This window comes from Sceloporus occidentalis, unplaced genomic scaffold, assembly GCF_023333645.1.
Source record: "Sceloporus occidentalis isolate IW3139 unplaced genomic scaffold, rSceOcc1.0.p SCAF_1, whole genome shotgun sequence".
Classification (NCBI taxonomy): domain Eukaryota; kingdom Metazoa; phylum Chordata; class Lepidosauria; order Squamata; family Phrynosomatidae; genus Sceloporus; species Sceloporus occidentalis.
Window position 1 is genome coordinate 269,820,551 of NW_028316981.1, and position 14,375 is coordinate 269,834,925.

The 14,375-nt window shown below is 38.8% G+C and overlaps 1 protein-coding gene across 19 annotated transcripts in view; it reads left to right on the forward strand.

Moving 5' to 3' along the window:
- The window catches only part of MEF2C (myocyte enhancer factor 2C), a 222,369-nt gene that overhangs the window by 168,451 nt on the left and 39,543 nt on the right, over window positions 1-14,375 (forward strand). For all 19 annotated transcript variants that reach the window (XM_089493437.1, XM_089493446.1, XM_089493421.1 and 16 more), the window contains 2 exons: window positions 5,573-5,759; window positions 8,279-8,326. In XM_089493437.1, coding sequence (XP_089349563.1) covers window positions 5,573-5,759; window positions 8,279-8,326 — 235 coding nt within the window. The remainder of the gene's footprint in view (window positions 1-5,572; window positions 5,760-8,278; window positions 8,327-14,375) is intronic.

The window sequence follows — 14,375 nt, forward strand, 5'->3', positions numbered from 1 at the left end:
GATATTTAATTCACCTTTCAGGATTCACCACCCTCACAAGCAATGTAAAATAATAGATATGGAACACAAACTTTGCAATTTCAACATTTAAAGCAGAAATTTCAAAAAGACTAGCAGCAGTTCAACCTGTTTTCCCCAAATGCTGCCTTTTAATCAGCCATAATGAGGCCACATCTATCTATCTGGGGAAGAATTTCAAAAATAAAGGGACATCACTGAGAAAGGCCACAGTAGTCCCTAGTACCCATAAGTGGAACAATTCATGCTGGTAGACCAAATCAACATTTCTCACATCTGTAAAACTAGACTGTGGCCCAAAATACATGGGGCAAATAAAGCACCTTCCTGGCACTTTGGGGGTTTGGTGTTCAAACAGCATATGCCCTCAAACTGCCTAGAAGCTGCTTTGAGGCTGCATAAGGCAACTTGAAGCCAGCCTGAAAAAGTGTGGCAAAAAACTGCTCCTGCTGGCAACCTGTTCAGGATCATGTCAGTGGCCAGCTTCAAGACCATTGTGTCTGGTCACTCTAGTCTGGGAGCGATCAGCACATGCTACAGAGAGAAACTGTTTTTAGTGACATCCACATGATGACTGTACAGTGTAGACTGGTCTTTAAGAGTGATAGTTTGCCACAGAGTTTCCTTCAAAACAGAAGTTGTTCACAGGCAGGGTTCTTTTGGACTCAAAGGGAAAGAGTTTGCAGACTAAAAATGCCTTCTTCTGCCAAGCCACTGATAATCTTCAACTACGCATAACCCCCAGGTCAACTATCTGTAACCCCTATTGACCTCTACTCTTCTGGTAGCACCTGGTAAAGAAAGAGAACATTTATTAGTTTACTTCCTGTGAAATACATATGGAAACTGTTTCCTAAAGAAACAGCCCCCTCAATGATAAAAGCATTATCAATAGGGAATTTGGATTGTCTCTTGCAGTGTCCACTCGCTCAACTTCATATGTTAGGTTCTGCACATAGAGAATACTCCCTGGAGAGTTTCATCTATAGAAATTGCTTCTGTGATAAGCAGGGAGTCAAAAGACCAGGAACAGCAATTTCCCATTTAATGCTACAACTATGGCTCTACTCCCAATCCATGTGGAGCAGGAATGGAGAACATATGCATATCTACGGGCTGATTTTTGACCCTGGGAACCCCTGGGGCAACATAGAGATTCAAAAATGGCACACGCCCCGCAAAAGCACAAATGGCTACTCCTGAGTTTGAAAAACTATTTATTTGTCTATGCTAAATAATAGAGGGGGCGTCTGCTATGTATTTCAAATGTAAATTGTCAATTCTGTGGGGTCTCCTGGAGAGACAGTCACCATTTATCAGAGAAAGGGCTATCTGGAGGGGTCAAGGACCAGAAATACAGCCTGGGGGAGTCACATGGAGCTCCATCAGCCTCACTTGGTCCACCCTGAGATAGAACTTCAAAGTAATGTATCACAATTGATGGCATTATTTGTGATATGTTACTTGGGGGTGTGATGAGCATAACAATGCAAATAACTCTGGTGAAATAAATTACAATTACTTGTAGTTATTTGTTACTTGGAGGAAAGAGTACTGCCTAGCTTTTGTAACAAGATTGAAAACATTCCCCACAGTTTGCATATGGCCACTAAGTGCCCTGAGTGCAATCCCTGTATTTCTGACTTTCCTCTAAAGTTTCCTTCTGACCTTAAAAAACAGCTTGCACTGTCTAGGCAGTGAAGATGACAACTTCACTATGTTGTCAGTAACATCCTGAACTGTTTTAGACATAGCCGTGTTAGTCTGGAATATGAGTATGCAAAGGGATGTTATAGCACCTTTCAGACTAGCGGAGTGAAAGGAGTTGTAGTTTAAGATTTTGTAAGTCTAGGTCCAAAACATACTGCAGAAATAATCCAGTCTGAAACTGTTTTAACTGCCCTAGCTCAAAGATAAGGAATTCTGGAAACTGTAGTTTTGTGAGACATTTAGCCTTCTCTGACAGAGAGGTCTGGTGCCACAATAAACTATAATTCCCAGGATTCCCTAACACTGAGCCAGGGCAGTTAAAGCAGCCTCAAACTGGATTATTTCTGCAGTGTGTTTTGGACCCCAGTTTACTTCCTCAGATGCACGGAGTAAACTGGTACCTAGGAAGGACTATTATTATTATTATTATTATTATTATTATTATTATCCTGCTCTTCATCCCAAAGGCTATCAGACTAGATGAATTGCCATAGGAATGCAAAACTGGATATGATGACATGACAAGTTCAGTTTTAATTATGGTGCTTGAGGGACAAAGGCAGGAGGAAAGATGTTGCCTAAGGCCAGGGTGGAGGGAGTTTTGCAGTGTGATAAGTGCAGGCTCAGAACTGGAAAGGAGTTGTAATAAACTGGCCAAGAGCATCCTCATGGGGCTGGCGTGTTGATTGGTGTTATAATATGTATAGTGTTCCAAGAAGTCATTTTCTCTGTTCAACCCACAGTTGATGGATTGGAGTTTGTGGATATATTGTAATTCAACTGTTTCTCTTTGCAAGCTTCCTTTGTAGTTTTTGTTTTGTTTTGTTCAAGGACTGCTGCCTTGAGGTCAGAGATAGAAGATTGCCAAGGAAGACAGAAGTGTTCTTCAACTTATTTCTGTGTATTCCCATTCTTAATATCTGATTTATGTCCATTTAATCCCTGGCACAGGGACAGATCTGTTTGCCCAATGTAGAGTGCTGAAGGGCATTGTTGATGGGGAATGGCATGTATCACATTAGAGAATGAGCAAGTGAAAGCGTCTTTAATATTGTGGGTTCTTGATTAGATTCTGTGGTGATGTTTACATAGCAGAGGTGTGGGTAAAGTTGGCATCTGGGTTTGTGGCAACCACCATATTTAAAACTGAATGTGTCACCTCATCACTATACCTACAAGTTTTACATTTCTATGACAATTCATCTAATCTGATTATAAACTGAGTGCCAGTTTATTCCATGCATCTGTGGTAGTAGACAAGTCTACAAAAGTTTATGCTACAACCTCTTTTGCTCAGTCTCAAAGGTGCTCCAAGATCACTTTGCATACTTATGTTTTAGATCTGGGGTGGGACATTTTTCAAAAATGTAAGTGCCTTCCCATTACGCTGGGCTTCTGGGAGCTTAAGGAGTGTCTACCCAGCAGTCTTGAGACCTCAGAAAGTTGACTATCCAGCATTCCTGTTAGGGAGACCCTTGCTTTAAAGGGAAAAAATATTTAGGAAAACTTCCATACACTTGGTATTACATAAGCAGGATCACTCCCACTCCCATGCACATTCAAAAACCATATATAGCAAGCAATGTTTTCTAGTACGTAGAGAGATCTTGTAGCACCTTTGAGACTAACTGAAAGAAAGAAATTGGCAGCATTTCCTTCTTTCAGTTAGTCTCAAAAGTGCTACAAGATCTCTCTACGTACTGATTCTACACACTAACACGGCTATATCTTTGCATTCTACCACTATGGAATGTGTTCTAGTGTTACACTGGACTATCTGCAGTATTAATGGCAACAAAACACTTTTGCAGTTCCATAATGATTAACAATAAATGGTTTTTCAAAAATCAATCTCTTACTGTCTAGATTAGAACTCCTATAGAGTAATAAATCATAGAGTTGGTAGGGGCCTCATGGGGCATTGAGTCAAATGCTCTGCTCAAAGCAAGATCTCCAGCTAAAACATCCTTAGCAGGTAGCTGTCCAGACTCTTTTTGAAGATGCCCAAAGATGCCTACCTTTCTAGGCAATTGATCCTGGAAATTGTGCGGCAGTGGGATTAGTTGTTTTACTCTGTTTTCTTTATTCCTTACACTTAGTTGCATCCATTCTAAAAACTTCAGAGTCACTGGAGTGGAGAAACTGATTAGATCATCCAGTTTAGTCAGTTAATTCCTAAGGGAGCCTAATAGAAATTGTGAGTTATTATTGGGAAGAACTTGTCTTTCACTGACTTTTTAAAAACAAGGACTATTTCTGCAAACTAGGTTTATATCAGCATTTAATTCCTTCAATATATTCTTAGATATACCTTTCAAAACAAAATATCCATGTATGTGAGAAGGCAGCACATGAAGTTTATCATAAACGTTGCTTGGAGTGTACTTACCAAACTACTTCCAAAGTATCTATTCATCTGTTGCAGCAGTGTTGATACCTGGCTGACAAGTAATTTCAGCTTGTCCAGGTACTCCTTAAAATGTCAATGAAATATCCAATATTAGTCTGGTCATAGGAATGAATATGTGCCAATGGCAATGATAACTCTGCAATATCATTTCTGACTTGGCTAAAAAGCAAACAAACTGTAATTTAATTCAAATAATCAAATGCAATTCAAATAAGCAAAGTTCAAACATGTATTGTACTCTTGTATTAGATTAAAATATTCTTCAGCAATAGGGAAATCTCAAGGGTGCTTTAATATAAATCCATGTTATCCCCAGCTAAAGTAGAGTTATTGACTCCATTGCTGAGTGGTAAGCTAACATTTATGTGAACCCCACTGCTTCATTGGGTGTACTTTATCTGAAATTAAGCAATAGGGTTTAGCCCTTTATATTTGAAATTGTATATGTTTTCAATAAATATCTGCATTTGACCAAAGAGAATATACCACTACATAAGACTGTGCCATTATCTTTAAGGAAAAAAAACAGCTAGATATTTGCAGGTTGCCTCATCATGCAATCCCTATATTATAGGACATACTGCATCTTCCATATACACATTGAAGTTTGGGCACAGCTTTTTTTTTTAAGGGAACTGTGCTCATTCTCTCCCTCCATTCCTTCAACCCCCTATACTGTTCCCCACACTATCCAGGAGGTTCCCAACAACTTGCACAGAGTTTTTGAGGTGGTCATTGGGCTACATTTGGGGAGGGATAACCCATGCCCCAACACCACCAGTGGCATCATTGTATTAGCAGAGTTCCTCCAACTTTTGGTTCAAACCAATATTTTCTCCTTTTTCACATGTATATCTCTATGACTGTTGGTTTGTACAGGAAAAATGTTATATTAGTATTACTCCTCATACTTTAATGAAAAATGGGGGATAATATATTTTTGTATGAGGAAGACACACAGTTGTGTGTCTTTTCCCATCTGGAGCTTGTGAGGGGCTGCCAGTAGAAAGCTTCCCTTTTCTATTTCCCCCCATCTTGCTCTTGACAGTGAAGTCATCATGACCATGTATCTTTATCTGCATTTGTCTAGGAAGCTGCATTAGGATGTCACAAGTAAGCAATTATGGGTTTTGCAAATGTAAGAAAGCTAAAATGAGAATTAATAAAGCAGAGTTTTATTTGAAGGAGAAGGTTTGGTGAGGGACCTCAGTCTTGTCATCAAAGGGAAATTGACAAATTATAGCAGGTTGCAAGAGAGACTAAATGTTAACTCACGATTTTTTTTTAATGTCCAAAATTCTGCTGGTAATATTGGTCTTTTCTGTGTTTTTCAACCAGAAACTACAAAATTATTTGTAGAAAACTGTGTTTCAATACTGTTGTGCCTCTGTACTATACTTGCCTTTTGTTTTCCTTTTCCTCCCACTTCTACAGGCTGTTCCACCACCTAACTTTGAGATGCCAGTTTCTATACCAGTGTCCAACCACAACAGCTTGGTCTACAGCAATCCAGTAAGCTCATTGGGTAATCCCAATCTTTTGCCTCTGGCCCACCCTTCTATACAACGGAATAGCATGTCTCCTGGTGTGACACACCGGCCACCGAGTGCAGGTAACACAGGTAGGCATTTCTTCATTTAAGAAGTCATATGTGAGTCTCTATATCATAATTGGAAAAAGCAAGACACCCTTATTTTCCTTCACACGTTCTGTCTTATTAACTGATCATCACTCTTGAAAACACATTCTGTTATCCAAGGATGATCCTATCTTAGAATTTGCTGTTAAATAGAAACGAGGATAATTTCTATAAAGCTACAAATACTTGGGATTCCACATGAGTGCTTTAATCATACAATTGTACTGCCTTATTCATGGTGGGAGAACAGGTTCCAGAAGTCTTTGTCTTCTGTTAGTAACTTTCCTGTTTTTCCCACTCATTTTTCATCCTTCTTCTTTCTGAAAAAAGAAAACCTAAAAAACAAAATAGAACATCATTAAGGAAATAATGGAATAGGCTGAAAGTATCTATTGTGTTAAATTAAAAGAAAATGATATATGGAAACAATTAAAAAAAAGAAATTAAAAGAATTGGTGGGTGCAAGCTTCATTAAAAGGAAAAACTGTTTATGAGATAACCTGTTTCTGACACTTACAGCAAAGATAGATTGACACTTATAGCCCTGATAGATTGCAACCAATGGTTTCACTTCGTAATGCCTTTTCTCCACTGTTGTCTTGTTAAACACAATAAAACCATTTCAGAAGATAGACTGAATCTGGATCCACTTGTTATGTCTCAGAAATGCAACACAGCTTCTTTTATAAACGAAAAACTTGGGAAGGAAATTGGAAGTACAGTCAAAGGCTGGCAAAATAGGTAATTGGAACCTGCAGTTAAGTGGCTGGCTGTAGCCTTTGTGAAAATGTGTTGGGGCATTAGAATTTGTTTGATGCTGAGGTGTTGTTCCAGCTCAAGGCTGGATGGTCTCACCTTATAAGCCAGGTGCTGCTGTTGTGGGATTACCTCTAAGCAGGATAAATAGAGATTACGATCCTTGATTCTGTCTACTTAAAGCAGTGCCAGCCTTATACCAGCTGAAATGAGAAGAGTCAAATAAGGCCTTCACAAGCATAAGAATGATGTTAAAAAGGAAAGTCACTGAACTGAGTATTGGTGAAGATAGCAAGAATGCTGCACAAAAATACATGTAAATGCCTTGGAAAAATACCAGTGGAAGTGTTTTCATAATAATAATAATAATAATAATAATAATAATAATAATAATAATAAATTTTATTTATATACCGCTTTTCCAAAAAGATCAAAGTGGTTTACATAGAGTTTAAAACCAATTACAAAACACATATAAAATAGATAAAACCAAGAGCACTAAATACAATATACAATCTAAAAACAATCATTCAATCAATCAATAGGGTGAGGTAGAGAGTCAATGGGATCAGAGTACACGACTTCATTTTCCAGGGGGAAAGCTTGACTGAAGAGGAAGGTTTTAAGCCTCTTTTTAAATGTTTCCAGGGGGGTGATAAGACGGAGCTTATGACGTTGTCTTTGCACAGCACAGGAGCAAACCCTATGCATTCCCCCACCCCCGCCCCAATGTCATTCACTCCAATGGCATATTCTGAGTATTGATTCTGGTTGATGATAGTCACAACTGAGGACACAATAAGTGTCCCAGAGAGCAGCACCTAACTCCTCTTTGCGATACACAGAGAGAGAGAAACACCAGAGGTGCAAGAAGGGTTCACAAAAGGCACTGCATAGATACAATGATTAGTGGAATGCACCAAGGAATTCCAGGAGAAAATCACACACACATATAGATATATATTTACTGCTCCTCATAAACTAGCAAAAGCAAAGTGGTTCTGTACAGTTCAGAAGACTGTTACTCCATTTGTTACAAATGCTTTTTAAAGTAAATTCAGTTTGTAAGAACTATTTAAATACACTAATTATGGTATTTTTACACCAAATCAAATTGTACATAGTCATATTTTATGTTCCTAAAGTAACAGAGTGATTTTCAATCTGTAAAAAAATGCTATTGTTAAATTTTTTTTCAATTTTTCTGAAAATTTCCAATTTTTTTCTGGGGAAAAACCCTGTAAACTCCAGTTTGCTTTTTTCAATAGATTCAATATTACTGAAATTTTTACATCTTTACAGAAAACCCATGATAGGTTCCCTGTAGGGTTGCCATAAGTCAGAAGTGCCTTTAAAGCACACAAAAGGAACAATAAGTGGTGGTGCAGTGGGGAAAGTGGCTCTCCAAGTTCCTTTTTCTGAGCTGTGTAACCCCTCAGTTGCTCACCTCTGCTGTAGCTGCTTAGATCCTTTATTAAGATATTATGGAGTCACTGCTGATTCAGTCAATATTGTCCAGAGTATTACCCACTAGAGCCACTAAATAGTGATGGCATAAGCAGTAGGAATTGGGCCAGGTTGTACATTGACATAAGTCAGTATGCCTCAGACAGCTTGATCTTTATAAGAACTGTGGTGGTTCAGAGTTTGCAGGGCTTTGAGAAATAGACTGTAATTTCTGTTTGACCTTTGTGGTTTCTTTCAGCTTCTTACTCATTTTGACTATTTTATTTGTCTTCTCCTAGGTGGCCTGATGGGTGGGGACCTCACAACCGGTGCAGGCACCAGTGCAGGTAAATAGAAGAATATTTTATGTCCTCTTTTGAAAGGGTTACACACTCCACAACAGAGTGTTAACGTGAGGCTAATCTTAAAATAACTTTCTATAATATCATTAGGAAAAGTAGAATGAGGAGCTTTGAAAATTCTGCACACAAGTACCTTTCCCAATGTTAAACTTCCCAACTTCCCTACATTAAAGATCTCCTTTGGCAAAAGGAAAAATAATGTCCAGTCATGGGGACTCTGTTTAGGAAGAATTTTCATTGGGTGTGGACAAATCAAAGTGCTCTTTGACAATCCCCTGACAAAAGTTGTTGCATAGAAGTAAAATGTGGGAATGGTACAGGGAGCCTTGCAGGAAACTGTAGCTGTGCTTTAGGATTTTTTGGCAAGTTTCTCTTGTATCTGCTTTATTATTTTCATACCAAATTTTAGCAGGATGTGCTCATGTGTGTTGATTGTTCTATTGAGTCAAAACACATGCTTGTACAGAGTGGGGGTACAAAGGATGTAGATTTTAGTTAATTGTTAAAATTGTAAATTATCAATTTTATAATATCAACACTTGTGTATTCAATCTATTAATCACTACCCGTATCTGAGCTTTCGAAAGGTCTGTTTTAAGGGCTGGGGGTCTCACACTAATTTTGCAGTGCTAAAACATCTGTCACAAGATAGAAGCTTTGTTGTATCAAGTGGGCTAGTTGTGCTATGTTTAACAGATTTATTGCTATGCTCACATATAGATACAGGGATACATTATCCTGATTGCTAGTATCTCCCATTTCTATAAAACTCAAAGTAAGAAATACCACTTTTTCCAGTTCTGGTGTTCTGGTTAACTAAAGTCTGATACACTCTGTTCAAAGCATGTGTTAAGATTCTTGACCTTTTTTGTTATAGAAACATAAATCACAAGAGAAATGAGGTTAGAATGGAATTTGAGTGACCCTATTATTGAGTGTCCTCTACTGGTTTGTTAAAGTATAGCAGCCCTTTTTCACCTTTCTGCTCTTAGGTGAGTGAGTGGAGAACAGCATTCCTCAAGAATAGTTTTGGTAACACTGTTTTGTGGATTGAATTGGTGGCTTCTCTAAATGCAGAGTTGGCATAAACATTGCCAATTTTCCTGATTAGAAACACAGCTGGCTTGAAGATTCAGAGGGAAAAACAAAAATGCAGTAAATTCTTCTTTTTGTAACATAAAATGTGTAGGTAAATTTGGTAAAATATAAAATCTTAGAGGAGTTCTTCATGTAGAAAAGGGAGGTTTATAAACTGCATGAACAGATAAAAATGTAATTTTGTCAGGAATCCTGGTTCCGTTTGTGGTAATTTAGAGTATAGACCTTACTGCAGATGGTGCATTCTTTATGTCCTAAATTTGGAGCAGCAAGAAGCCTCATTTGCTGTAGGGCAGAAAGGAAGATGAGAGGTCAAAATGAGGTTGAAATGTCTGCCACAGTGCCATCATTCAACAATGGTTCTATTTTAGAGAGTCTTCTTTTTTTTTCCTTTTAAATATCAAAAGTTCTTTGTTTATCATTTTTTCATGAAGAACAGAGACCCATGTGTATTCCATCACTGCCAACTTAGAAACTGATACGATGATCCTATGGTTCAATTTGCCAGGGTATATGGTTCTTGACAAATTAGAAGTTTGTGCATTTGCGTTTTCCTGTTGCACCTAAAAATAGCCAAGTTGCCACAAAAGAAGGATGAAGTCCTTTCTGAGTTTTTCTACAGTAATTAGAAGATGAAGCTACTTCTGACAGCTAACATAAGGGTGTTGGTTTTTATATTACTTTAGAAAATTGCACTGTAATGAGGAGATAGGAAATGGAAAAACCTTCTTGGGTTAGATATGTTTTCAAAATTGTGATGTTTGGTTGGTTTGGATTATTTGGAATAATAATCCTGAAATCATCCACAATTTTTACTTGGAAGTCTTCCCAAGGACATAAATAGAATTTAGGAATACGAACTACTTTTTATTATCCTACGGAATTAAAATACCAGTAGTGGTATTTTTAACTAAACCAAGGTTATCTCAGGTTTGCTAAAAGTAAATTTGTTCAATGCTGTGCTCTGGTTGGACAGTATGTCCATGTGACAGCCACCACTGCCAACAGTATGAGAATGAACTTCCTATTTGGTAGTGTTTCGAAGCTATAAATATAGCCATGGGTTTGGCGACTTTCTTTCAAACCAGAAGCCTGTGATTGAAAGAAAGAATAAGAACTCCTTGACCTTGAGCCAACATGTTTTAAAACAATCTTATATTTACATCCCTCATCTTACCACCCACCTGACAGGAGGAAACAGCTGACACATAAGATATGAGCAATTGATGTAGTTTTGTTTTATTTTTAAAGGAGCATACACACTGGAAGTGAACATAATCTTTTTAAAATTTGGGCAATATGACAAGAAGCAAATATCAAAAAGCAAATTTCTTCAATAATGTTTTGAACTCTGGCCATGATCTGGCCTATAATTTTGTTAATAGCTGCACATTAGCATTGAAACCCAGGGAGAAGGTTAACATATCAGATGAACAACATACTTTGTGAACACTGTGCTACAAAGAGGGATTCAGAGACCCTTGGTTTGCAAATACATTTTAACCGCTGAAGAGGCAATCTTGATCCCATTAAAGTCATTTGCACAGTCCCACTGAGTTCATTGAATTGGAAATGCATTAATTTCCACTAACTCTAAAGGAGCACAACATTTTGCAGTGTATGTGGTGAAAGATATTTAGGCTGAATGCCATTTATGCCCAAATGGTATATAATTGTTTTCACTTATGTCTTTTGCAGAATGATTCCCCTCCCACTGCACAACTTTTCCAGAAGTATACACTTTTAAACAACCATCTTGAAATTTACTTACTATTCATATTGTTATAGTAAATAAAGTTTGTTTTTAATTTCATGATCTGTCTTGTACTGAGCTGGACATTTGGTCACTCTGGAGCAGTGGTATCTATTGTGAGTCAGTGGTAGCTCTCTTGTGTTTTAGACCAGTGGGGCTGCTGGGATTTCAAAGAATGGACATAATAGGCTTTGAATCTTAGTGATAGAGAGCTCATGCAGCCCAATCCTGGATGAGTTTACTTGAATGTAAATTCCAATCAGGTCAATGGATTTTACATCCACCTAAATGGGAATACAGCAGCACTTTCAGTTGTGTTCTGCTACTCCAGTTCTAGAATCATACAGTTGGAAGAAACCACAAGGGCCAACCCCCCTGCCATGCAGGAAATCTAAATCAAAGCATCCCTGACAGATGGCCATCCAGCCTCTGTTTAAAAACCTCTAAGGAAGGAGATTCCACTACACTCCGGGGAAGTTTGTTTCACTGTCAAACATCCCTTACTGTCAGGAAGTTCCTCCTAATGTTGAGGTGGAATCTCTTTTCCTGGAGCTTGCATCCATTGCTCCGGGTCCTAGTCTCTGGAACAGCAGAAAACAAGCTTGCTCCCTCCTCAATATGACATTCCTTCAAATATTTAAACAGGGCTATCATATCACCTCTTAACCTTCTCTTCTCCAGGCTAAACATCCCCAGTTCCCTAAGTCATTCCTTATAGGACATGGTTTCCTACGCTCCAGTTTCCCAACATCCTTTTTAAATTGTGGTGCCCAGAACTGGACACGGTATTCCAGGTGGGGCCTGACCAGAGCAGAATAGAGTGGGACTGTTACTTCCCTTGATCTAGACACTATACTTTTATTGATGTGGCCTAAAATCGCATTGGCCTTGTTAGCTGCCACATCGCACTGTTGACTCATGTTCAATTTGTGGTCTACTTGGACTCCCAGATCCCTTTCACACGTAGTCTCATTCAGCTAGGTGACACCCATCCTATATCTGTGCATTTCATTTTTTCGGCCCTAAGTTCAGTACCTTGCATTTCTCCGTGGTGAAATTCATTTTGTTAGCCTTGGCCCAGCTTTCCAATCTATCAAGGCCATTTTGAATCTTGATCCTGTCCTCAGGGGTATTAGCTATTCCTTCTAATTTGGTGTCATCTGCAAATTTGATAAATATGCCCCTGATTCTGTCATTCAAGTCATTGATAAATATGTTGAATAGCACTGGGCCCAAGACAGACAACAACAGTTATGTTGTCTAGCCCATATTCCACTAGTTTGTATCTGAGAGTTAATCATATCTCTCTCACACAAAAGTTGAAACTATAGATGGACACAATGCTTCAATGACAGAAGTATTTCTCTCTCCTCATCATCTCCCAAGACAAGCTGTCATCTACTGTTCTGTGAAATGTGGAGGAGGGGGAAGAAGCAAGGAAATAAGCAAGTTGGGAAAGAATGAATCCAACTTCAAAAGGTCACTGAGTCTACTAGTGAGGTCAAATGGAAGACCTGTGTGATGAAGGCCCCTGAGCTTGGGCTGCAAGAAAGCAGACTGACTTTATCTATACTGTTTTGATATGAACAGTCTGATTGCACTTTAACTGTTATGGCTCTATCCTAGGGATTCCTTGGATTTGTAGTTTGTTGTACTTAGAACACTGCTTTGAAAACTCTAGTGTACTCGCTTGAACTACAATGCCTGAGCTCTATAGCAAAGCATCCCAATGACCTCAGCAAACTACAGAGCCCATGGTAGAATGGCACCCCATGAAAGCCAGCAGTTAGATCAGCTCAGACTAGAAGTGGGTCTGCTTTGGAGGATGTTAGTTATTGTCTTAGTCACATCAGCACAGTTGATTCTGTCATCCAAGTCATTGATAAAGATATTGAACAGCACTGGGCCCAGGACAGAACCCTGTGGGACCCCACTGGTCACTTGTCTCCACGATGAAAAGGAGCCATTATTGAGCACCCTTTGGGTTTGGCTGGTCAACCAGTTACAAATCCATGTAACACTTACGTTGTCTAGCCCACATTTCACTAGCTTGTTTGCAAGAATGTCTTGGGGAAACCTGTCAAAAGCCTTACTGAAATCAAGATATACTATATCCACAGCATTCCCTTCATCTACCAAGCTGGTAATTTTATCAAAAAAAGAGATTAGATTTGTCTGGCATGATTTTTTTCTCTGAAACCCATGTTGACTTTTTGTGATTATGGAATTGCTTTCTAGATGTTCACAGACTCTCTGTTTAATGATCTGCTCCAGAATCTTTCCTGGTATTGATGTCAGACTAACTGGACGATAATTGTTGGGATCCTCTTTTTTCCCCTTTTTGAAGATGGGGACAACGTTTGCCCTCCTCCAGTCTGCTGGGACTTCTCCTGTTCTCCAGGAGTTCCCAAAGACTATTGCCAATGGCTCCAATATTACATTTGCCAGTTCTTTTAATAGCCTTGGATGTAGTTCGTCTGAACCTGGAGATTTATATTCGTTTAGATTAACCAGATATTCCTGTACTATCTCTTTATTTATTCTGTGCTGAAATTCCCCTATTCTGTCCTCTGCTCCTTTTTTCTCACATTGAGCACCGTTTGCCTTTTCTGAGAAGACTGAGGCAAAGAAGGTGTTGAATAATTTTGCCTTTTTTCTAGAATAATATACGGATCACCACCTATGTTGACCCAAAAATATTTTGTTGCCTGTGGCAAGGAAGAAAATGGTGATGTTTCCCATTCCAAATACAGAGGTAAACTGGACAGGCAGCTATATCAGGGTGGAACGGTTGGGAGGATGTTGTGCAGCATTTGATATTTGAGACAGCTGCTTTACCCTCCTTTGTAGAAAGGCCAGCTTCACACAATTACTAGCAGTGATTCTTACATCTTGCATATTTGTACTGACCAAATTTTCCTTGAAGCAGAAAGAAGGAAGAGGAAAGGAGACATAATGGAGATGGAATTTGTACCTAATTGTCTCACTACAGAAAGAGATTTCCTGACAAGACGAGGGAGTTTTGGTTGCTAGGAGCTTGTATAAACATGTGCTGTTGTAACCTTCTTCCTAGTGACTTTTATATATTGCTTATAGAATCATAGAATCATAGAGTTAGAAGAGTCTTCAAGGGCATCCAGTCCAACCCCCTGCCAGGGACGTAGCCAAGGGGGGGGGGGTTCT